We start from the raw sequence: 25,901 nt of genomic DNA, 5'->3' as shown, positions 1-25,901 counted from the left end.
CTCTGTTCAAGTCTGAACTCTCCCACAGTTGTCTGGAGAGCCAGACCCCATAGAATATCTATGCCCAAGATATACTCCTGGACTGGGGCAATAGATACCTTATACTCCCAGGGTGGGAGATGTCCAACCCCCAGTTTCAACCACATTTGGGTGACAGAAATAGTCTGTCCCCCAAAACCACCAATCATCACTCTGTCTCCATCAAATTTGGTCAGATCTCCGTAGATAACTGATGTTTCTGCTTCAGTGTCCACTAATGCCATAACTCTCTGAATATTTTTTTGGGACCAATAAATCATTAATCTGGTCCCGTCTGGAGGCCCGAGGGGGACTGGCATCCCTCATCACATCATGAATTGAGCTATGGCCAATTCTTTTGCTTCTGGTGGCTCAGGCATTGTAGCCTGAGACACTTGAGGCAGCTTTTTTTTTTTTTCCCTATTAGGAACAATGAAATCTTCTAGGTTCCATGTCATTGTTGGCATTCTCTCTATAACCCTTACCCTTGGTTTTTTAGGGTAGGTCTGAAATTTTTGGTTGTCCTTTACTTGTCTCCAAAGCTGGAGAAGGATATGGTTGGGCTGGCGGTCAATCTTAGCAAATTGGACCCCAGCCCAAATTAAATCATTAAACATTTGTTTTCGGGAGACCCTTATGGGTCCCGATTGAGGAGCTCGAGTAGCCACCATCTTGGTTTTAGTCACCAGCAGGACCTCAGCTTCTTCTAATGTCCAAACATTGTGCCTATTCCGCAGGCGTTGTTTCTCCTAGGTTGGCCACTAACTGTGCAGCCTGCTGTACTACTGCTTCTGAGGCCACTAGGGGATTTAATATAGAGACCAAAGTACTGTACAGATAGGAGGGAGCTTGTTGTAGAATTAGGTCTCTCATCCCTGCTGAGAATTTGACCATATCAGGGCCATCAAATGTGTCTTCAAAAGTTGCTTCCCTTACACCTAGTTCACAGATATAATTTTGAAGGTCCTCCATGGAGGACCACATCCCTGTATGTAAAGGAACATCAGATTTATTGGGCCGCCATTAACCATTCTATTATAGAACAGTTTTCATGAAGATATTGATTATCCGCATATAACCTCTGCCTGAGAGCAAGATGGACAGTCATGGTGGCCACCATGACTATTTCCAGGCCATGCACCAGAATACTTTCTGCCCCAGAACCCCACAGTCTTAATAACCAAGCTGGCACACTTTCTCTAGGTTTCTGCCAAAATCACTGTACTAAATCCATCAGTTCTGTTGCCGTGTACAGCTGGGCTGTTACATGCGAGTGAGTCTGGGCAGGGGGCCACTGATCAGGTGGCACCCCTGCCAGTCTGTTCTGTACTTTTTTGGGTTTTTTTTGTTTTTTTTTTTTTGAGTTATAACAGGACAGACTTCTAGTGGATCTGTTAAAATCAGAGATCCGAGGTCTGATTTAGATTTTTTATTTTCCTAATCAACAGTCAGTTGATTCAGGAGCCTGGTCATTGTTTATTGAGATGTTACGAACTTGATCTAATGGAAGATGCAGAATTGTTTTTTTTTGCTGTTAATATGCCAAGTTCTTGTCTTAACTTTTCAATACAATCTTCCAAAAGTTTATTTTCATTCACTAAAGTATTATTTCTCATTTCAGCATGACTTAAACCATTTAATAGTGGCCATACCACTGTGGAGGCAGCTAATCGCCTTTCTTTTGTGATCAATATATCTTTGCCAAGTCCCTGAAAGTAATCTGCCACATGATACAGGGAGATGTTTCCCACAACACATAGGGGACCTCATTTTTCAATGATGACTGTTAACTCATAATAGGGAGATCCCACAAATCCTGGGATCAGCCCTGGAATCATTTTATTTGGGGGGGGGAGGGGGAGAAAGAGAGGAAGATGCATTCCCCCCCTTGACCCATTTATAGAAATTCCAGAATAATCACATGATGTAATTTTTAATATATTTGGCTTGCCTAGCTCACTGAGTCATCATCAAAGAATATTAAGATGCAATAATAAAAAAATAAACAAGAGAGTTAGGCAAAGCAAGACAAAGAGAAGAGATAGGATGCTTACCCGTATCCTGGGCTCACTCAGGAAACTCCAGCAGAGTGGATCTCCAGAAGAGAGATCCTTCCCCACTGGTAGTCAGCTCTTAAATGGGTCTAGGAGAGGTGGAGCCAGGCTCCACCCCTTCCTGCAGCACAGGTGAATTGCTTTCACCTGTGCTCCCCTGGCTGAGTCATTGCTTGCCTCAGGTGATCAATCAGAGATTCAGGCTGTGACTCAGCAGTTCCCAAACAAGTTGATGCTGATTTCCTTGAGACATTGCTGTGTGAGGACCAACTCCAGCCCAATCCCTTTTGTCTGAGATAAACTCAGATAACTGCAGCATTCAGGTAGGTATCCTTCTCCCAAAGCACGCCATCCTTAAGAATTTGGTGACCCCAGATTTCCCAGCTCTCCACGTGACAGCAAACTGAGATGTTTCATTTCACTTCATTTTTGTTGAAAAATGAGATATTTCACAGCCTGAACTGGCTTTGACACCTGATATCGCTGACACTGAATTGCTGCAGTGTAGGAAAAAGGCAGCATAAAATACCTGATGAGATGGCCAAAATTAACCTTAATCACCCAAAGTAACGTATTTGAGCCATAAAGCTCTCTCTGTGCAGAGCAGGTAGCTCTGATACCAGGAGCAGCAGCTCCAGCTACATGCTGGCTGGAACGCTGAGGTAGCTGCTGCCCCACTGCTCAGTGCAAGATTGAGACCTCAAGATCGGGGAAAATCCCAAACAACCCCTGGTTTGGGATTTTCCCTGATAATCTCTGCTCCTACTGTGGGGCAATGCAGACAAGCTGAGCTATTTAATTCCCTTTCAAAATAAGGTGGGTTTGTTTGTTTGTTTTGTCTGTGCGTGTGGTAACTGTTGAGTCAGGGCCTGGACCACTGATTGAGCACTTGGGAAAGGATCTGGTCAGCCCGGGGAGCACAGGTGAAGGCAATTCAGTGGTATAATAGGAAGAAGTGGAGCCTGCTTGTACCTTTTTTTGATCTCATTGAAGGGCTGAGTGCCACTTGGGAAGGATCTGTGATTGGAGATTTCTCCTTGGTGGTCTTTTCTGTGAGCCAGGATCTTTGGAGGTGGGTGAGCATCTTTACTTCTCCTTTGAAATCCCCTTCTATCCACACTAGTCCCTTTGTTGTTATACTCCTGTATTGTTCTTCTATCGCATTAATCTTTCTGATTGTAACAGTGTGTTGGGTGCTTTTAGTAAAAACAGGATTAATAGTCAATGTGCAGTTTTTGAGATTTTTGTGAGGGTGATAAAACTTAGTGCCACAGCAGACTCAGTGTGGAACAATACTGTGGTTGTTTTTAACTTCAAAAAGCAAACATCCATAAATAAAATAACACTTTCCTTCTGATTGGAAGCTGTCCCTGGTACCATCAGTCCTGAGAGGCACAGCAGGAGGAACTGGGATCCTTCTGTCCAGAGAAGGCTTAGGAGAGACCTCAGACATCTCCCTGAATGGAGGTTGGAGTGAGGTGGGGATTGGCCTCTTCTCCCAGGTAACAGCGGTGGGACGAGAAGGAGCAGCCTCGAGTTGTGCCAGGGGAGGTCCCCATTGGTTATGAGGAAGAGCTTCCGCAAAAGAGCGGTCGGGCACTGGCACAGCTGCCTGGGGAGCTGGGGGAGTCAGCGTCCGTGGAGGTGTTCCAAAACCGTGGGGATGTGGCACTGAGGGATGTGGGCAGGTCGGGGTGCAGGGGGAGGGATGGTGGGACTTAGTGATCTCAGAGGTCTTTGCAAATCATAATGATTCTGGGGTGCTATGCTTCTCCCTGGCACAGTGGTACATCTTGTGCCCAGACAATGTATCCCAGCTATAAAATGACCACAAGAAGGAAGGGAATGTATTTGCTCACGCTACCTCAGCTGTGGCCATTCTTAGAGCGAGGCCCATGGGCCGGGGCTGGAAAGGCTTTGTCAGAGTTTCAGGTGGCTAAAGTTAGCAGGGGCCCTTATCGGCCGGCCCTGTACGGCTCTCCGCGCACGAAGGACGCGGCGCTGCGGGCCGGGCCGAGCCCCGCGCCGTGCGCTGACGCGGCCGCTCCTCCGGGCACCGCCGCACGGGCGCGCTGCGGCACCACCTGCGGCCGTCTCGGCAGCCGCGCCTCCCCGCCGCTTCTTTCTCTTATTTCCGTTCTCCTTCCCCCTCGTTTTTGGTTTGTTTGCGTGCGTTTGTTTGTTTTTCCCACCTTCTTCGTCTTCCATCAGCTGCCGCTGCCTTCCGCGAGCCGCGGAACGCTCTGGGGCATCCCCGGGCACCGCCGCCGCCCGCTGCCCCCCGACCTGCGAGGGCCTCAGGTCACCTCCACAAAACACGGCCCCCACCCCGACTCCCGGACCCCTCAGGGCCGAGCCGACGCCCGCCCGCGGTGCTCCCCTCGGGCCGGGGCCTCCCGTCGGCGCGGGGGGGCGGTGCGCACCTGCCCGGGGCGGACCCAGGCAGCGCCCGCCCTCCGGGACTCCGCGCCGGGAAGCGTCGGCCGGGGCCGCGCCGCCACGGGCAGGTAACGTCCTCCGGCGGGGCCCGAAGCCCCGGGCCGTGTCACCTCGCGGGGCGGGACGAGCGCCGGTCCGGGGCGCGGCGCCCCTCCCGTCTCCCTTCCTCCCGCCCCGCCGAGGGCCGCAGGTGGGGGCTGCCGGCACGGCGCTGGATGCGGGGAGGCCGCCGGGGGTCATCGGCGCGAAACAAACGTTGTGGGCGCGGGGCCGTCTGCGCTGAGCGCGGGGCTCCGCCGAGGACTTTGGTCCGAGCTTTGGCACGGGCGCGTGCTGCGGCGGGGCAGAAAGTTCTGGGTGCGGGCTGAGAGCTGCGGGGCGGGGGCCGAGCGCTCCACGAGCGCCTCTCCGCCGCTGCTGGCGGCGGGCGGCTCGCTCACGGCGGTGGGCGCTGACCCCCGTTTGTGTCCAGGACTCGATGGCGAGCGCTGCGTGAGCGGGCTGAGCACGCCGCGGGACGGAGCGCGCGGGTCGCCCGGTGGGCGTCGCGGTGGCCGCGGGCTGCCGCCTGCTATGGAAGGCGATGGAGGAGAGCGGGAATCCCAGCCCGAGAGCCACGTGGAGAGCAGGAGCGGCGTGAAGCCCGTGCCCGGGGGAGCGGCCCACGCCAAGCTAGAGATAAAGAAACACGCCGTCACGGATGACTACAAGCTGTCCAAGCGGGTGCTGGGGTTAGGAATCAACGGCAAAGTACTGGAGTGCTTCCACAAGGAGACGGGGCAGAAGTGTGCTCTGAAGGTATGTGGGCTATTCCCTTTTACCTTGGGGCTTTGGAGGCTGCGGTTCACTTAACGCCCTGTTACACTCCTGTTTTGCCGTTGACGTTTCACAAGGAGAGCTGCGTGGTGAGGGATCCCAGCCTGGAGGTGCTCGCATTACTTATGGGATAGCAGCCCGCCCGTCAGTCTTTCCCAGAATATTTCACGTGAGTGTGTTGAGGAGAACGTTACCAGTGGCAAAAGCCTTGTGTTTGTATTTAAGAGACAAAGCAGGGGAGAGAACGTCTGGGTGTGTGCTGTGAGGGAGCGTGCTGGATTCTGAATGGATGTGTTATGCAACACTGGGGAAGGAAGCTGCTTTGGGTCTCTGCAATTCAATAGGCCGGAGCTGGGAAGGGTTTAGGTGCTCATTGGTCTTTAGGCTGTCTTCCCTCTGAAGACCCTTTTGCAGGGCCCTGCTCGCTGTCACAGGTGCATGACTTTGGAGGGATCCCTCTTGGTGTTGGAAGGGGTGCTTCCACTTTCCTCTGTTATTCTCCTCTTTATTTTTGCAATCTGTTTCCTGAAGGGCACCACCTGGGCGAGCACAGGCAATGCCAGCACTGGTGAGTAGCTGTGAACTGGAAATGAGTGTTTGTAGTGATAAACATGAGTTAAGTACACAGACCGTTAACTCAGGAACATTAAACTCACTTGCCTTTTAGCTTGTAACCTTGAGGTTTCCTTGATTATTTTAGGCCATGTGGTAAAAAAAAAAAACTCAACAAAAAGTAACTGGCCCAAATGCAAACCAGGTTGGTGCTTTACAGCAGGACTGAAAACAGCTGAAGCAAACGCTGTGAGAATTACGTGGGAGTGTTACTGAGTTCTTGTTGGAGTTTACCTGATCAGTGAAGGTGTTCTTGGGGTGCATTTCTATTTCTTAAGCCTCGATCTGCATCTGGTGGCAGCAGGATGGCAGCTGGAAGCCAAGGGCTGTGTGTGGCCTTCCCTTAGTCAGCTGAGAGCTGCTGTGCAGCACAGTCCTTGCGGTCTGGTGGCAGAGATTTGGAAATACCTGGTAGCTTTGTCTATTAAAAAAAATAATAATAATTTGAACAGATGAACTAGAAAAACTTGTCATAACGTGCTGATTAATGGCCATGTTTCCAGTGCTCTCATTTCTCTTTATTGCTGTTTCTGTGTTCTCTGCACATAGCTGACTCACAGGAGTTTATCATGGAGGGAACTAGAAGATGTGGCAAACAGAGTGGGCAGTGCTCGGGCTTTGCACCTGCCCAGGGTTTGTGGCTCTGAGGTGCGATTCCTTATTCAGGTTCTTCTGCCTAAATATTCTGCACCAAGTGAGTGAAACTGAGGTGCTTTCAATGTGATTTCCATGTCGGGATGCTGTGATGAGGGATAGCATGCCTTCTGTTAATGCAGTTGTTTTGCTCTTTTAGAAGAGTTCAGTGGATTTTCTATTTGGTATACACCATTCAAAGGTTTTATGGAACTATTTTAAGATAGAAATTGCCATTTGGGAATACAGTCCAGTGGAAACAGGGGTGTTCCACAGCCAATTCCACAACTCTGGAATCAGAGAGGAAATGCGTTCCCATTCTGTACAGTGCTTTAATTTGGTGTTCAGAACTGGGGAAGGGGAGAGGAGGAATCTGTACCAGGTCCTCTGATCCTGGCTTCCGTTTAGATTGAGTTGGCTGTTGTTATTTTGTTTTCATAACTTTTAAGAGATACAGAAAGCCACAGCACGCACCTCCATTGCCAAGCAGGGGCTTTGTCAGTGATGTTTAATATTGCATTGAAATGGTTACATGCGCATCGTGCTCCCAGCTGTGCAATGTGTGTGCTTTCCTTCCAAAATGAGCAGAAATATTAAGATCTTTGGGAGTTCTCTAGGGAGTTTAAATGGCAGATAATACTTCACTGCATGCATGTACGTATTTCTCATTGTTGTGAGCTTAAGTGCTGGAAAAAAAAGTTAAATATGCCTTTAAGTAATACTGCCAGCAGTCCAGAGAGAACCTGCCATTCTCTCCAAAGATGGTCTAATGAGAAGATTACCCAATAAGGAGGGATAAAACCTTCCTTGGTTAATTGGAAAGCGCTTGGTTAATTGGAAAGGACATAAAATCTTTTTCGTAGTCCTGGATGAAGGCTTTCGGAGAAGTTTGCCCATTGTTTCTTGTGAAACCTCAACAGGGCTGTAGCATTCCCCATCACCAGGTGGGACTTCACAGCACATCATCTGGTCAGAACACTTATTAAATTAAAAAGAAAACTTGGAAAAATGGTTTTTCAGTGGCAACTTGTGTGGTTGTGTGTAGGGCTGCAGGGCCATGATGCTCCAGCCTTGCCACTGCTTGTGCCAATGGGTGCACTGACATCCAGCTGCAGGAATGGGAAGTGAAGGTAGCTGCAGCCTGATCTCACAGGTGGAGAGAATGGACAGACTGGGCTGCAAGTTGACCAGGAGGAAAAAAACATACTGGGTGATTTTTTTTTATACCTTCCCTGAAGGTTGTTTGTGCAGTGTCCATTGGTATCTGTATTTGTGGAGAAATAGCTCAGGTAAGGGGGAGCTCGCTGGAACCTGCTCCAGGGGAGAGAAACACATAGCTCCTGCTGCTGGAGATGGAGTATGATAGTCTGTTCCCCTTCACACCACGCTTGTCCATTAAAGAAGATTCTGACTTGGCAGATGGCACTGCTTTCTGCCTGCAGGTTTTCTTTTACATGGGAACACAGCCAGCACAGCCGGGATCTGGATAGAAATTACTCAATGGAAGGAATTTTTAACTGAGATACTTGAGAGGAAAGGGCTCAAACAGGCAAAAATATTCCTTCCCAGAGCCATGTGTCAGTCCAGCTCTACACGCTGTAATGGGAGGTCCCTGTTGTCAGCTTTCATCTGTGCCCATAATCGGAGCTAGTTAGAATGTCGGTAATCACTTTTATGCAGGAAAATTCAGGACAGCCTCTCAGAGATCCTGCAGGGCTGTGATTGTGTTCCTGCAATATTCCGTGGCTTAGCTTCCTCTGCTCGGCATTGAGATTTGCTATGCACTTTTAAAATGTGTTGTCAGCTTTGTTCTGTTAGACTGAAATGCCACACGCATTGCTGTCCTGCTGCAGAAAGCCTAAGCTGGTTACTGTCACAGGCACAGGGATGTTTTGGCTGAGCAGTACTGCTTCCAAACAGAGCACGCCATGCTTCAGAAGGGCAGCAGCATAAACAAAGCAGGTCTGCGGGACCAGGAATGGCCTTCCAGAGAGCAGCTATATTTTTGTCTCTTCCTTGCAAATAGAAAACATCAAGTCTCTTTCCATCGCCGATCCAGAAATGGCAGCCAAGTGAAATGTAGTCACCTGTATTTGTAGCTTTCCTTTGCCAGCCTTCTCCTTTCCATTCACTTTATTTTGTGGGGGTTACACAGTGTAACCTCTGCTGCTTTACTGCTGTCCCCAACCTGAGTGTTCTGTGCCGTTCCTCCCTCTGGGAGAGGGGGCAGACCCCAGTGGAGGGCTGCCTGCCAGCATCACTGCAGCTCCTATCACTTGTCTTTTCATGAAGAACATCCAGCGCTTTGTTCTTTCCTGGTTCTGTTCCCTCACTTCTTTATCTTTATTTGTACAAAGTCACACCAGGTGGTGTCAGAGTAATATTTCAATGCATTTGACCTACCTTATTTTAAAGAAAGGTGGTAGAGAGGGCTCTGACAGAGTTGAGATCAAGAAGGGAGAGCTAGAGACTCTTCTGCTGCTGGGGCATTGGCACATTCTGCATCTGCCCTTTCCAGGGTTTGGTGGATGGTTCAGCATGTGAAACGTTACATGTTGGCACGCTATTCAGCTTCAGTAAACAGATGTTGCTGCCTTCCAGAGGAAGAAAAAGAAGGACTGTCTGGACACAGCAGCAAAACTTTGGAGCTTCAGAAGAACAGAGTATGTTGTTTTAGGAGTTCTTGAGTCTTTTTGCTAGGAGAACTCGTGAATAACAGAGTAACAGTTGCAGAAGGGCTTGTTCCCTATTACAGCACACACACCATACGCTTAGATACATACAAGGCGCATAGTGCCTTGTGGTCATCTGAGGCTTTCAGGCTAAGGCACAGTGTGTAGGAGCAGACCTGCTGGCTCATGGGTCTTATCCTCAAGGACAAATAGCAAGTGAAGCAGTGACCTGCCTTGTGGAAAATGCCTGTGCTTGTGAGTGCCAATTACAGCATATGTGATTGGCTGATTTGAAGGCAAATAGGCAAAGCCCACTCATTAAACAAAACAAAGGCAAACACAAAAATGAACAGGCTCTTTGTCTTTAAGTGTCAAGGCACTTTTAGTGAATGATATAAATGATGATAATAGAGTAGGAGTCTCTACTACAGTCCACGTGAGTATTAGCATAATGTTGTACTCAGGCAAGAGTTGGTAACGGAAATTTTGCACGAGATCATTATCACGCGTAGGACTACACAGAGGGATGTGGGTCTGCTTTCCAGGGCGGAATTGCTATGGAGGATTACAGCTGTTCTGTATCACCTTAATTTCATTTACTCTTGGGCTGTGTCTCTGCCTCTCACTCAATTTTCCTGTTTCTGATTAAGTTAAATAGCACTGCATCACATAAGTTAATTGCTGGATTGTCTGTTCTCAGCTTGTATCCCCTGAAGTTGGCTCAGGGTTGCTTACTAACAGGAGACTTCTCTGTCAAGGTGTTTGTTTTACAAGTTACTGTAATAACTGGTACTTCTAAAACAACCCACTTATTGCCTCAAATAAGATGATCAAGGAAGAGAATGCAGTGATTGAGAAGGCAGTCCACATGGGGAAAGTGGAAGTTATTTTAGGCTGATTGATTTTTAGAATAGGAAATGTTAACAAGCATCTTGGATGCTATGGGTTGCATTTTTAGAGGAGGAGAAAATTATGCCAGATCAGGAATGAACTGTTTCAATGTTTTTAGAACAAGGAATGCTACAGCTGTAACGGGAATTCAGGAGAGCCAAGTGTAATTGTTGGTTAGGCTTTGTGTGGGGTGCAGGTGCTCTTGCTTTGCAGGAGTGATGGTGTATTTCAGGAGGAAATTAGCATGCTAAGTGACATTTTCTGTAGTTCCCTCTTACCTACCATGTTTCCCGCAGCCTATTTATACTGGTTTATCTCATGCTACAGTAAATTCAGCGTCAGTAACACAGCTGAGTATGAGTAATAAACTCCAGGAGCTATGTGTTGGTAGATCAAAGACAGATATGGTGTAGAATATGAGTTCAGAAAAGTTCCTGTTGAATGGCAGTCCCCAGTGTATGGAGGAGTACCTAAAATATGGATAGCATGAGACTGGGCCTCAAGTCTTATCCTTTGGTGCCAATCTTGGTAGGCATTACGTAAATATGCATAAAATACCTAAAATAACATTCAGTCGATTAAAAAGTGGGTCATTTCTGCTGCTGCTGCAAGAATTGTTTTTAAACCAGTGAGTCATCCAAGGCTTGAGCCTTTCAGGCCTGAGTCTTTGTGCACTTTCGGGCCAGAATGGCACCTTCCAGAGTGCAAGTTGGACTAGAGATTTTAGAAAAGGTAGTTGTCATCAATTTACTATGAAAATCTTCCATTCTTGACTGTTCTTCTTCCTTATTTGAAAAACAGCAATTGCTTTTTCTAAAAAATATGTGTTCTGTCTAAAACAATTAAAACCTTGTGTAGCAAATTCCTTCCAGCTTCAATAGCAGTTCATTAAGCCTACAGAGTTCAAGCTGAGGGGTAAATGCTATAAAACCATTAAACCATCCCATGAAACAAATGACATTGACATCGCTTTGCACAGGCAGTGCTGTCTTCCCATTGACTAGTAAGCTGGCACAAGTTGTACCCCAACTTGTGTAGAAGCAAAGCCCTGGCAGGTCCAGATGCATTCCGTGCCTTCATCCCAAAGATCTGAGTTGCTGTAGGTATGTGCCTTATTTCTGCTGGGAGGAAAGTGCCGAAAGGCAGTGTGTGCATGTGGTGATCAGGCAGCACTCATCACTGGGCTCGGTGCCCCCTCTCTTTGTTTCTGTCTCTTCCTTTCAGAGTCTAAGTCCTTCTGTTCCACTTAACTAAAAGAAAACCTTGCTGATTCATGCCAGCTAGGGGTTTCATTACAGGTAACTGGATTTTGCAAATTAATTTTATTGCAAGGGAACTATTAGGAAGAATTGTGAAGTTCATCTACCAGTAGGTGTGTTTCAGCCTCACTGACTTATGGTAATACCATCAGTATCTTCTATAATTTGGAACGGACCAAGACCTCTCCTGAATGTCATGGCTCACACACATCTTTTCCCTTGGAATGTTTTTCTCCATAGGTGCTAGCACCCTGTGTCAGAGCAGCCCTGTCTGACAGTGACTTGTGGTAGCCTGCTGTCAGCAAAATTTCAGCAGAAAAAAGAATATCTTCATGCCGTGTTAAACTCATGGGCAGCATGGGGAAGAAAGATGTCTTGTCACTGGGAACAAGAGCCAATGAAACTGAGAAACTTGTTCAAGGAATCTTTTGGATGTGAAGGCTGTTCTGTGTTCACTTCTTCACTGTATGTGATGACTTTGAAAGGAAAAAGGATTATTTAATTTCACAATCATATATAACATGTTGCAACCCTAAATGCCTTTGCAGGTACTATTTGCTGGACCCTGGAAAAGTTCCTCTTTCTTGTATGGTACACGCGTTTCCTCATTAAGAAGTTTTCCATGTTAAATATCTTTTTACAACACTGGATTTTAAGATCGTGGGTAACATTCCAATAGCTCTGCTGCAGCAGGGTTGTCTGAGCCATGTGCTCTGCGGATCGTGTACTGTAAGGAGGTGTCATGCATGGGAAGGAAACAGCAGTGTGGAAGGAACAACCTCGTTACTCAGAAACCGTGAGAACTCCCCATTGCTGCCAGTGAGAGCTGGTGGCCTGGGCTGTCTGGATCGGGGTGTAAGAAATTGTGTGGATTGTGGTATTTTGCACAGACTTCCTAAGTATTTAAGATGATTCAAAGCTCCCTAAATGAGATTAAGCTGCAGTGCTCCAGCTTTTAATGCCTCGGGGGCGAAGGGGGAGAGAATTCTTGCTCTGCATATAAATCATGCATGGCCTCCTTGCTCCCGAGTCCTTGCAGTGTGTGGTGTTTTGAGCTGAATCTTTCCTGACCTGTTTTAAGAGGAAAAGCAAATAATAAAATCGTGTAAAATTAAATTTCTTCCCAGAAGCACTGGTTTGCTGAATTGCTTAAAAAAAGGAATGAAACAAGCCATCCCAAGCATGCCATCATTGCTGAGTGATTTCAGACACTCGGGCTGAGGAGCCAATCTTATTCAAGTCGCACCATTCACAGGCCTTAAATCTTGTTCCAGCTCTGGCTCTTCTCCACAGGCCTTTTCCCAGGGTGGTTTTTTCTCGAGGCTGCTGCTAAGCGTGACAGCCTTGGGGCTGAGGGCAGATCTGTGGGCTGTGCTAAGGGAGAGCTCTGAAAAACCCTTTTGTTTGTTGTTGTTTTGGGGATTTGGGGTTTTGTTGTTGTTGGTTGTTTTGGAATGGCTTTTCTCAAATAGGTAAACTGGAAGTGTCAGGGCATGGGGTGATTCATGCTGTTCGTGCATGGTACTTTCTGTGTGGTGAAATTTTGAGAGCAGTTTGCCAAGGTGTGAGTCAGCAGGACACAAGGGTTTGTAACCGTGGCTGGTTTCTACTCTGCTGGGGGCTGGACTGGGTTTGGTTTTGTTTTCAGAGGAGATCAGTTCAGTCTGTGCTGTGCAGCACTCCCTGGCCTTGGGACCAAACCAGCCCTATGTTTTGGGGATGGAACCCTTCCATCCAGCCCATGCACAGCGTTCTGAGGCCTGGCGCTCAGCGCTGCCAGCATCTTCCTTGCTGCTGGTCCCAACCCTCCTTGAGGTGCTTGGTGAAAACTCAAGCATCTTGTTGTTAAGGATGAATTTCTCTCAGGGCCTGATTCCGTCCCCCTACGACGTGTCTTCTCCTCAATGTGGCTTTGTGACAAGCAGTCTGGTTGCCACAGCAACAGGGCTGCTGCCACCAAGGATGTCCCTGCTCCAGGCAGAGGACCGTGCTGCTGCCATGCCACAGCACAGCATCCCCTTTGTGGCTGCATGGAGGAGAGGCTTCGTGCTCAGCTCTGCTCCCCACTTCCAGCCCAAGGCTGGCATGGGGCAGTGGGAGGGACTGACGGCCATGTCTGAGAGCTTCCTGCCCTTCTGCTTGCCCTTCTGCCTCACCCAGCCACGGGAAGCCAAAAGAAGGCCTGCTCCAGTTTGGGGTTTTCTGAGGCATCCACCCTTTAGATGAGGTCATTCCTACTGCATCTGAAAAATTGTGTTGTGAGGGTGCTCAGCGGGCTGGAGCACCTCTCCTGCATGGACAGGCTGAGGGAGTTGGGGATGTTCAGCAGGGAGAAGAGAGAGCTCCAGAGAGACCTCGCTGCACCCCTTCAGTACTTGAAGGGAGCTTATAAATAGTTGAGTGATTTTTTTTTTTTTTTTTCCACTGTCTGATAGTGATGAGACAAGGGGAAGTTGTTTATAGTAAAGGAGGGGACATGTTAGGGGGAAATTCTTCACTCAGAGGTCGGTGAGGTGCTGGCAGTGCTGCCCAGAGCTGTGGCTGCCATCCCTGGAGGTGCCCCAGGCCATGGATGGGCCCTGGGCAGCCTGAGCTGGGGGGCAGCCAGCCTGTGGCAGGGGTAGGGCTGGGGGGTCCCTTCCAACCCAACCATGTTGTGATTCTATGCAGCTTCAATCTCTAGAAGGCATTTCACTGCTTGCCGTGTGTTGCTGCAGTAGGTGTATGGAATCCTCTACACCAATCACAGGAAGGTGGAGCCTGGCTCTTAGCCCTTAGCAGGGCCTTTCACTTGCATAATAGTTTCATGTAAGGTGTGTCTTCCTGGACAAGTTGTACTTGTCTAAACTAGGGTGTAAATGTAAAGTGCGAGAGGTTTTTCACAGTGCCTATTCATATTCCAATCTTTTTTTTTCCTCTTGTGAAAGTCAGGGTTGGAGAACACTTCTCTTAGGCTTGGCCTGTGGAAATGCAAACAATCTAATGCTGCTGGAACTTTTTTCAGACTTTTCTACTGCTTATTTACTGCTTTAATAGAAATTGCAGCGAAAAGCAGCTGCTGACAGCAGTTCATTCCATTTAACCAGAAGCTGAAACTTCAAAGAAAGGGGAAGTTAATGCTTTAAGCTGGCTCAAATACACAAATGAAATCATGTATCAAAGTGCTGATGTGATTTTAATTCAATTTTTGGATTCCTATTAATGGCTTGTAAAGACTAAGATTTGTAGCTGCATTTAGAAAAGAACTGCAACCCGCTTTCAGAGCTGGTTGTACTCTTGCTGTTCATTTCTGTTGCTCTCGTAGCAGATATCTGGCTCTGTGCTAGAGTTTGTGATGCAGCCTTTCTTACAAAGGACAGAATCTGTGGATTTTGTTCAGGTTCTGGTGTCCTGTCTGCTGGAATTGGGTGTTTTACCACAGCTGTCAGGATTGGCCACGTGGGTTTCTGCTTATCTTTCTTTTTTTGGAAGCCAACAAAGTGACTTCTCAGGATTTCCAGCACCAAAGGAGAGGGAAGCAGACTGACATGTGAGAGTGGTGAGTGGGGAAAGGGCAGGTTATTTGGAAGCAGTCTCAGTTCTGGTGGATTGGTATCAGTGGAATTTTCCTCCAGTCTCCCAGATCCAGAATGACTTTTTGCTGATACTGAGATACAGTGATTGAAGGCATCCAGAAGGCAGAGGGAGGTGAGAGTGACTTCTGGTTCCAGTCACACTGCAGAGCCCCATGTTGCAGGCACGCCTCTGTTTGGCAGGTGAGTGTGGCTGCCTTGACTTGAGCTGTGGCTGCATGCCTGTTATCATTGAAAAATGGGGCACTGAACTCAAGAGCTACAGAAACTAACCCCTTGCTGCATGAGGGGGAGGGGAAAACAGTGATATATGTTATTGATAAAAGACTTTATACAAGGGCAATTCATTCTGAGTCTTTCCCACCTCTCTGCTATCTGAATTATTGTTGGGGAGGTGTGAGGGAGGGTAAGTGATTGCAGTGTTGTATTTTTGCACAAAAGCCAAGTCTCAGGGGAAACATGGAGAAAAAGTTCTCACAAGTGTTGGGCCGACACAGCAGTAATTCTTTCTTGTTTAGATCAAAATATTCCCAGTTGGTTGTTGGTGTCTCTCTGACTGTCTTGACTTCAGCAGTATGAGCTAATAGGTGTAGGGCTGCTCCTGTTGCAGGTTTTTGTCTGCATCCTACAAGCAAAGGAACGTGTTTTGTGGGGGAGCAATTTTAGAGAATGAGAATGGTTTGAGTTTGGAGTGTGAGTAGAGTTGGTGTGAGCACAGGCTGTGTGACAGTCCTGTAAGGAAAGGCTAGAAAAAATATCTGTGCTGCTGCTGAACGTTTTCTTTCATGTGGTCTTTCCCACCTATCCTAAGCATCAAAGGTCATGAAGAAGTTTGTGTTCTCTATTTGCATTTATGAACCCTTTTAAACTGGAACATCTGAGCCCATTTAGCATGCTGTGACTTTGTAGTGATTGCTGAACAACCACCATTTCCTAATGCAGGTCTTGCGTGTTCCAAGTGGGATTGCTTCATCTTTCTTAAAGATGCTCTGACATGGTGGGCCAGCCTGGCCATGTCTGTCATATCAAACTGGTCTCCTGGCCTGCATTTCAGCAAGTTGGAGTAGGAACAGCCTGGATTGCAGTAGGGGCATTATGAACATCTCTGCCACTCATTGGCTTCTTACTTGTGCAAGGCACGCCATCTGCATCATGGGGTGATACTGCACTGCTTCATGTTAAAAGATGGATAACAGTAATGTGTTCCATTTCAATGTGGTTCCCTGCTGTGCAGGGGATTACCAGTAGACAACTGTATGTTATTACTCCTTTCTTTATCTGCACAAGGGCATTAAATGCTTATTTTCCTTGGTTGAGATGAGCACTGCTAATATATTATTAATATGAATTAAGGTTTTTTTTTAATGATTAGTACTTATTACCCAGAGGTTCCTCATTTCTCTGAAGCATGAAATATTTCAAAACTCCTTAGTACATCAGATCTGTAAGAGTTCAGCAGAGTAGAGCTCCTACCATTTCAACTACTTAACCTGAGTCCCAAGGAGGCATGACCTTTCTAATAGTGCTATGTACATTTTGCTGCATGATCATATAGAAGTCTGTGTTGATGTTTTGCATTTTGTGATATGTTTGCTCAGAGTGGCTGTAGTTTCTGCTACATAACCCACAGGAGATTTTTCTGCTTTGCTTTTAAAAAATGGTTTAATTTATAAAGTGTTTTCCTAAATAAATAAATAGAATCGTTTGCAAATTCTGTGCATTGTGTTACAGTGGATTGGTTGCTAATTGTTGCTACTGCAAAATTAGGAGCAATGATCTCTTTTCTAGTTCAGTATGACATATTGTCAGCAATGGATTGTAACTGACTGCTTGTTTTGTAGGGAATACATCTAGCCCAAATCCTGGCTAAAATCAGTATCTGGGGGACTTCTGTCATTCTGTTCTGTGCTTGGAAGAACTTCACCTGCAAATATTCGTGGTTTTGTTCTTTCATTCAGTTTATGCCATGCTTATTAACTTTTTTTTCTCTTGCATAGTCAGGGCAAGGGTTGATTCCCTCCTCTGCTGCCTCTACCTTCTGCTGTTCATTTTCTGGAAGGATTACGTTTTAACTGCTAAATGTCAGTAAATGTCAATTTTACCTTCTACCCCAAAACTTCTATTTCATTACTTTCCCTTCACCTAATTATTTAATAATCCGTGAGACATCTCTGCAGTTTTTCCGTTTTTCTTCTCTCAGATCCATTTAGCAGTCAGTAAATAGAAACTCCACTTGTGAATTGTGATTAAATTCATTGTTAATCTTTTTCCAGACTGCTAAATCTGGGGAGGCTCAGTATGTTTTTTTTTCATTTAGTAAGACTTGTATTGAAGAAAAAAGTGAAAATGCTTTCAAAATAAATATTTACAATTGAACTGGCCAGTTAGAAGTGTATTAGAGCTCTGTAGAAATGTATTGCTGCTCTATTCTTTTCTCTCTCTACAGCTGATATGTTCCCCAATCAGTTTTTAAAGTTTCTTTTTTTGTTTAACTAGTTATACATAAGCTATGGTGCAAGACTTGCATGTCTTCTGTTTTCTGAAATAAAAGGGGTAGCATTTATATTCATAATAAAAAAGGGAGCAAATAAACAGTAATTACTGGGAACTATCGCCCACTGGAGACTGGATAGTTAGCACACATGTACATCAAAGTCCAGCTTGTTGGATAAGTCACTCAGAAATGCCTTTCTGCCTTTTTCCTGGAAAATCTGGCGGAGTTTGGCTTGAATTAGGAATTCAGTTTTGACCTTATATTTGTTTTCCCACTGGCTGCGAAAATAGCAGTCTGTCAGCATTGCTGTTTCCAGGAGGTGGTCAGGCTTGTGTGTGCAATGTAAAATCTTGGATATAGGGAAAAGTCCCGAAATAGATGGTGTGCTGCTGCTACCTTTCAGTGCAACTGTTCTGCACTTCTGGTGATCCTGCAGCAGCCCAGGTTTCTGCAGTGTTACATTGGACCCTTGAGGTATCCTGCATATCTACACCAGTTCATAATTTCTCTTAAATCTGCTGTATGTGTAAGCAGAAAAAATTGGATGCATGAGGCTTTGACTCAGCAGAATGTTCTGATCATAGAACCATTGAGGTTAAAAAAGACTGCTGAGATCACGTAGTCCAGTCATCAACCCATCGCCACCATGTCCACCAACCGTGTCCCTCAGTGCCACCATGGACCGTACTGACTTTGAATTTTTACTCTGTTGAAGGAGGTGAGCAGTCAGAAAAATGAATCGAAGTTACTGATTTTAATTATTATCAACCAGAATCTGAGTGATAGAAAATTACATCTTGTTTTTGGAAAGCAACATAGTACCATAAAATTGTGTGTTATAATGGTGAAAGACAGATTCTGCCTAGTTTTAAAAATTGAGTTGAGCAGGTGTCAACAAACCTAGAGATTCTTTTTGTTAACCATTTGAATCTTGAAGCGTGCTTTTCTATCTTGGAAGACTACCCCCAGTCTCACTAGAATAAGTGAGCATGAATTTGAACAGAAATTATAGCAAATGATAAAAGAAAAGTTGCTGGGGGTTGTGTCATCTCCATTCCTCTATCTTTGTAAATGATTTTCAAGTAGAAACAAAAGGGACAACATAATAACAGAGGAAAGTAGTGGGTAGGATGTCCTGAGCTCAACAAGAAGGTGACAACATGTAGCTCTCTGGAAGGCTGGAGGAATAGGCAGAAACAAAATACTGAGGACAATGCAGGCTAATACTTGAGTACAGGATTATTCCTTTTGGGATGAATTAATGGCAGCACAGCAGCATGTCAGAACCTTCCACGCAGCTGCACTTGGAGGCCCTCATCTATATCTAGTGCATCAGGGCTCATCTGATTCACTACAGAATAATGTTCATGTTGCAACCTCTTCATACGTGGATGTAAGCACCACCTGCACCCTGTGGAATTCAGCATCGACAGAGTGTGGATGGAGGGCAGTAAGGAAACATTCACTATGAGTTGTTCCAAGAGGAATTCATTTTGGATGATGGATGCTCACAAGGGTGAGCAGTGATGAAGCTAAATATATATGGTTTGAAGACAGCATCAGAAGAAGGCATCTCAGATAAAATGGTGATTACTCTTCTGATGTCATCAGCTTCTCAGGCGCTAGCAGAGTTAATTGTAGAACAGAGCAAAAATAGCCAACGATCATTGTCCTTGCTCACACAACTATCTGTTAAGAGAAGTGTTTATCGCAGTGAAGGCATCAAGACTGTGATTAATGTCATAAGTCCTGTGTAAAAAAAAAAAAAAAAAAAAAAAAAGGGAAAAAATAGAACTCGGGGGGGGAAATGATGATCTTGTTGGATCAATGAGGAGCACTCCTACCAGGGGCTGCTGCTGTGTCTCTGGAAAGAGGCAGAGGTGGGCTGACAGCACACGTACCTGCCCACAGGGTCCCAGCCCGTGCACTGGTGCCATGGCCTTGGTCTGCCTGCTCTCGTTTTGATACTCGGCCAGACCTGAAGGTTGGTGTTTCCTGGGCAAGAGTTGTTTTGGCAGAAATTGTTTGACTGTTTCCAGTGATGAGACTAAAAGAAAAAATAGTTTACCTGCATAAAATACAAATTAAATGTCTAGTTAGTGATTTGTTTGGATTTGAAGCGTATTGAGAGTTCAGTTTCATTCTAAAATTGAGTTTTGTTCTAGGATGGAGCAGTGTCACGCTTAATCATTCCAAGTTCAGCTGAATTCTACATCTTTAATGGTCTATGGAGATGTGTTCTGTTCTAACTGTAACAGCTGGCTCCAGGATAGGCTGGGTGCAGAGATGGGAGTAGTAAATGTGTGCAGAGCAGAGGGGTCAAGGCTGAGGAACCTCAGTAGAGGGACAGAAGAGGAGCTGCAGGTGGGGAATGGCAAAGGGAAAGGAAATTCACTGGAGGCAGCAGGAGTAGAGCTGGTTGATGGAGGGCCCCAGTACCAGCTTCAGGGGGTGTGAGAAGATCTTTGGGTGGTGAGGTTTGGTAGGAGAGGACCGTGAGGTTAAGATGAGAGATTGAAGCCAGAGGTGGGGTCTGGCAGGAGGAAAGCTTCATGGCACAGTGAATCATAGAATAGCCCAAATTGGAATGGACCTGTAAGAATAATCGAGTCCAGCTCCAACACGAAGTACTGCATCTTTAACTGCGGTTCTTCTGGACAGATACAATTGTCACCAATCATCACGTTTTCAACTATATTTGTATCATTTGCATTTATTGCCTTAAAATCACAGAATCTTTAAGGTTAGAATGAACCACTAAGATCAGCTAGTCCATCCATCAGCCCACCCACCCGTGCTCAGTGAGCCATGTCTCTCACCCCTTGGGGAGGACTGCATCCCAGAATCTCCCAATCTCCTGGTTGCTCTCTAGTCATCAAGTAGCTGGAAAACCATTGGCATAAAATGCTGTACACCTTGTTTACCTGTGTTTTTAACACTTTGTGTACTGTCATTGGCTGCTCTTTGTATATGTGGGAGGGGTCTGTGCAGCAGGTAGGTGGGCTTTAGCCCTGCAAGTAAATCATGGGGGGTTATCAATATGAGGATGCACAAAGGGGTTTGGTCTTGTCAGGGTTGGTTTGTTGTTGGAAAACAAACAAACTGCTGGACAATCAGTGTCTCTCATCTATACCCAGAGTCTTTCCTAGAGTGCCAGTTTAGGGTTGGGAAACAGAGCACCCAAGTATAATGTCAGCATCCATGCTGCATGTACTCTTGTTCTCTTGTCCTTGGTGTTTTCTGCCCCATGTCAGCCTGTTTCATTGTGCAGGCAGAATGACTGGATTGCTGGATTCCTGGTTTCAATAGCTGCTTTTGTTGTCCTTGTTCATTATGTGGCCACAACTTCTTTGTTTCGGCTTATTCAACACCTACTCTGAAAACAGTTTTTGCATTTCCTCCTGGCTATGTACTGTGGGGCTTTCAGTGCAATGCCTGGGTCCATGCTATTTCCAGCATCAGTTTAAGATAAGTATATGTTGTTCCTCTCTTGCATGTGAGGAGTAGAGGACTAGGATATGCTTCTAGGAGCGAAAGTACCCACTGGTTTCTAGGACCTCTGTTTGAACTATTTGAGTCAGGGGTGGTTTAATGTTGAACTTTTATTTGTGTTTTGACAGGGTAGACCAGGACTGCTGCTTGGCTCAGCTGGCTCCCTGAGTATTGCACGGGACATTAGAAGGGGACAGGAGGAGAGTATCTGTGTTTTGAGAGTAGCATTCAGCTGTGTACCTGTGAGACCGTTCTTTGTTTTTACAAGCTCCTGCCTCTTCCGTTGTACCTTCCAGTTCCTATGTGAAGTGGAGAGGAGGTGGGAGAGGCTGCAGCAAGCAGATCCCATTGCTCTGCACTCCCGTCTATACTGCAGTTGGGTTCAGGTTGGATGGAGCTGAGGGGAGAGGAGCAGCATGGGATAGCACTGCACTTAATGCATACCTGCAAAGGGAGCTATTCAGGTTACTCAAGCAGCCTTAATCCTAGAATTCATTAACATTAAAATATCTAAAATGACAAGTCAAGTGGCATTTGGCTTTTAAGTATCACAGAGGTCTGTGAATAGCAAGAACGAGCTGCTAAAGGACCATTAGTCTATCCGCCATGTTTTATTTATTACATTTTCATTGATGGAGTGTTCAGAGAGAAAGCAATGGAAAGAAACAATGGAATAATGAAATTACTGAGTTATGCTGTATGCACAGAACTAATGTTGTCACGATTTATTACAGCCTCTCTTGTCTGTGTTTGAGCTTCTCAAACAATTTGTGCTGAAAGTACCATGCTGTGATAAAGCACAAGGAAAGTGACATGCACAGAGGATTTGTACCAGAAGATGTCTGTGACAGACATGGGAGAGAAGGAGGGTTCCTGTGTCCAGTCTCTTGGTGACAAGAGGAATGTGCAAAGTGGCGAATTCGGCTTTCGTTTCTTTTCCTCACTTTGTTTTGCAGAGGTTACCTCATTTCCTGCACCACATCAGAACCCCAGGCTGTGCACTTTGGTACCAGTGCTGCTGGGCATCTGCGGTGGTTACAACAAATGCTGCAAGTCATCCTGGGCAAAAATAAGCTACGCAGGCTGTGTGCTCCCTTGTAATTTTTAATGGCATGGTTGTGACACCTTAGCTATGTGGAAGAATATTAATGGGTCTGCAAAAATCTTGAGCTCGCAGAGCTCATGTGCTGTGCGCAGTGAAAGGAGCCCATGTTAGGGAGTTGTGGGAGAGGTGATGCAGGCTGCGCAGCATCAGCTCGACATGGGGGGGACAGGGCAGGGCTGGCCATGGGCTCTGCTTTGTATCATGTATGTACTGGTAGGGCTGCACTCTGCCAGTACCTGCTTAGAGACAGGATGTCTGAGCTGTGGGTGCAGTGTGAAACGTGCGCTGAGTGCAATAGGTTCTGATCACAAGGGAATCTCTGATAATGGTATTTATTTACAGGCTGACAGCATGGGGGTTGGCAAAGGTGGGCAGAGGAATGTAGCTACGGACTGTGCGCAGGTTGGTTGGGTTTGGTTTTGTGGGTTTTTTTGGAAGGTTTGCATACTCAGAAAAGATGATATCTTGCATGGCCTGGGTGAAATCTGGGCTGAGCAGTGCTGCAAGAATCTACAATGCTGTAGAGTATTTATAATCAAGAGGTCTGTGACCTTTAGATAGAACAGTATCTCTGCTGAGTGGAAGCTCAAAGTTCATCTCCAGAGTGCAAGGGAGCACTGCTGGCTCCTGGGATTTAGCTGTGTTTCTCTCCTTGTTTCTCTCCTTGGCTTCTGACGGATACTATTGCTTTTGATGCTTCTGCAAGGTATCTAAGACAGCTGGGTGGGCGTATCTACCAGGGAACAAAGCACCACACGCTTCGCAAAACAATGGGGATTTGTGGCTCTGCTGTTTGTTACATTTACTTTTGGTTTAGTTTCTATAAATAAGTGCTTAGTTCAGATATAAGCCTGCTTCATAATGTTGAGTCGGTCTTGTAACATGTGAATGAGCGTGGATCTCTAACAGTATCGAGCCCATCAATAAGGGCTTTTATGGGAGGAAGTGGGGGTGCTCCATTGTGGTGTATTCTGTACTGGGGTCATGAAAAATATATGCCTTTAGTAATGGGAGCAAACATCCAGACTTCAGCCCTGTTTCTGCAGCCAAACCTAATTCCATCTTTCTCACAAGGCAAGAGAATTTTTTGTTCTGCTGCAGAGGCTGAAAATCCTTTATTAGAAATTGCCTCAGTAAGCTTCTCACAGAGTTATGGCAGAGCTCTGCTCCCATTCTTCAAGCCCCAGGTTCTTGGGCTCTTTCCACCTAAAGCTCCTGGGGATAAAGGAGCTGCACAGGAGCTGTGTTCATGTAATATTCCTTTGGAAAATGGGCAATAGTTATCTTCTGGTGGTGCTCGTGTGTTTTGAAAATGAAGTGCAGCTGTCACACCTACTGGCTGCAAGTACTGGTGTGCAGCTCCCAGTGCTTACACAGCTTGTCTTAAGACTCCTCTGAATCCCCCTCACATGTATATAATGACTGTGGGAGCTGTAAGAATCAGGCACTGAAGTGGGAGACCCTGACTTAATTCAGGCACTGTGAGGATCTGGCACTTGGACATAATGGGCAGATCCTCTGTTGGATTTCTGATGGTTAAATGCAGGGTTTCTTGGTGGCTTTGGAACAGAAGTTCTATCCAGGACCTTAAGAAGGCATTTATAGTAATGAGTTGTGTATCTTCACATGGAAACTTTTAATTTTGACTAAAATAGTTCTAGTTTTGCAGCCAGGGATGCAGCTAGTGATGGATAATTATGAGCTCTGTCAGCACAAGCCCCTCTTCCTCCATGTTCAAAATATCACAGTATGGGAATAGTCAGCTGCTGGGGGGAAAGCAAGACTTTGGGAGATGTAGGGTTTTGTGTGTTAAGGTTTGAATAATGCCACCCCTTCATCTCATGACACATTAGATGACAAAGACAAACCAAGCGTTGACTTCTTAAAGTATTACAAGTGGTATGGTTTGGAAAGTGTCGTGTGGAAATATGTGAATAAACACCTGAACATTTTTGGTGATGGGATTTACACAGGAAAGTTGAGATTAGCAGCACCTGACAGGTCTTGGACAAAATCCTGCATACATGACAGGTATCTTCCAGCTCTTCTAGACTGCTGTATGATGTCCAAAACCTGTGAATTTCCCATCCCTTCCTGTTTGCACCTGGACATCTGTCTCCAAGATGGGAAGAGCATCATGGCTGAGCGCCTTCCCCTGTGCCACTGTCTCCAGCCAAGTGTTGGCCAGCCCTGCTGGTGGACCAGGCAGCCTGCTTCCCTGCCAGCATGGCCTTGGTGCGGATGTGTTTTCCTGATTCTCAATGCCTCGAAAGCTGTTTGTGCTTTTCTGAGGTGGCTGCTTCCATATACCGATGTTACCTAGAATCAAGCAGGTGACTTTACACCAGAAAGACCTGCCAAGTCCCTTCTCTCCATTGTCCCAGCTTTCTCCCTGCCTCTCCAGCCCTTCCTGAAGCCCATACTTCTCTCTTTCAGCCACGCCAGCTTGTGGAAATGAGCCAGCACTGCAGCATGTCCTGAGCAGGTGCGCTGCAGGTGATGCCTTGGGAGAAGGAAAGGGATGCATCTTCCAGCTCAGAAAAATGATGAGTGGAAATTCCTGGGGTGCTTTTTGTTCAGTAAAGTTTTTTGACAAATCTCAATTTTTCTGATCCCTGTATTGATGCCACTTTAGCTGAGGCATCAAAACCTCAGATTCCCAAATATTCTTGGGATCTGCCTTTTGCACGTGTAGTCATGAGGCAGCCAGCACAGCCCAGGAGTGGAGAAGAAATCTGTTCTGAAATATGAAGGAAATGCCCTTGAATTTGGGGAAAAACAAGCAAACAAAAAAACAACCAACCCAAACCCACTTGATTTAGGCTGTTCTGTTCTATCTTTGTGGTGTCTGGCTGCTTTCCTGTGTCTGAACACAGGGAATGTAGAGCAGTTTTCCTGTAACATCTGAAAAAGAAGTGGGTCATGGATTCTTAGGGCCAGAGACCTCTGCTCCCGTCTGTCACACATCCTAGTACAGGGAGGCAAGTTAGCTAAAGGCAGAAACAAAATGGACAGTAAAACCAAGAGATGTTCACTGCCCTCTGGAGCTTGGGGACATGAACCTGCGTGCCTGGGGACGCTGGGAGCAGTGACCCGTGCAGGGCTGGGTGCAGAACTGCAACAACAGGAACAGCTTTACTGCACCAATGCTTGCTTATGTTGAATCTCTCTGTTGAATCCTCCCTTCCCCAAGTTTATTAGAATATAGATTGAGACAAAATAAGTGTAAAAAAATCTTTGGAGAGGAATTTACTTTCCTCTTTCTCTTAATGGCTTCCTTTGCATTTGTAGCCTGTGCTGGATGACGTTGGTTTTGTTTCCATTCAGTCACACATTCTGTTGCATCTCTGCTTGGCACGATAAGCAGTTCCAGGGATCTTCTTGCCTGATGCACATCTAGGCCATCAACCCCTGCGTTATGACTTAGAAAGATGTACATCTACATCTTTGCCTGAAAATGCCAGCAGCAAACCTGAGCATGAAAACACAAGTGGCAAGAAACAATAGCAGCAGAGAGGTCTTACTGATGTCCTTGCTGAAGGTTCCAGAGCTTTATTTCTGAAGACAAGTCAAGTTCCTGCAGGTGATGGCTTTCAGGAGTAAGCATTTGGCATTGATCTGCCTGGGGTCACTCCAGTTGGATTCCCAAGAACTGAATAAAATCTTGATACCTCATCGAGAGGGATATGAGTGCCACCACTGATGTCTGGGATTTAGCTGTGTGACCCTTTAAGATAATGTTTAGAAGTAGGTGAATCTATGGAGTGGGGGAAATGGCAGACATGAGAGCTCCTTGTTTATTTCTGGGTTTTTGGGTCAATTTGTCTCAGAATCATAGAATGAC

The 25,901-nt window shown here is 46.2% G+C and overlaps 1 protein-coding gene across 5 annotated transcripts in view; it reads left to right on the top strand.

Annotated features, from left to right (window-relative positions):
* The window catches only part of MAPKAPK3 (MAPK activated protein kinase 3), a 53,413-nt gene that overhangs the window by 6,175 nt on the left and 21,337 nt on the right, over positions 1-25,901 (top strand). The window contains exons 1-3 of one of the 5 annotated variants that reach the window (XM_090147892.1): positions 5,171-5,309; positions 5,405-5,496; positions 5,859-5,895. In XM_090147892.1, coding sequence (XP_090004018.1) covers positions 5,884-5,895 — 12 coding nt within the window. In that variant the 5' untranslated portion in view covers positions 5,171-5,309; positions 5,405-5,496; positions 5,859-5,883. The other 4 variants (XM_031598556.2, XM_031598557.2, XM_090147891.1 and 1 more) reach the window with 4 other exon arrangements.

Source organism: Phasianus colchicus, chromosome 11 (genome assembly GCF_987193195.1).
Source record: "Phasianus colchicus chromosome 11, bPhaCol1.hap1.1, whole genome shotgun sequence".
Classification (NCBI taxonomy): domain Eukaryota; kingdom Metazoa; phylum Chordata; class Aves; order Galliformes; family Phasianidae; genus Phasianus; species Phasianus colchicus.
The sequence above is the reverse complement of the archived record's forward strand: the minus strand, read 5'-3'. Positions and strand labels throughout refer to the sequence as shown.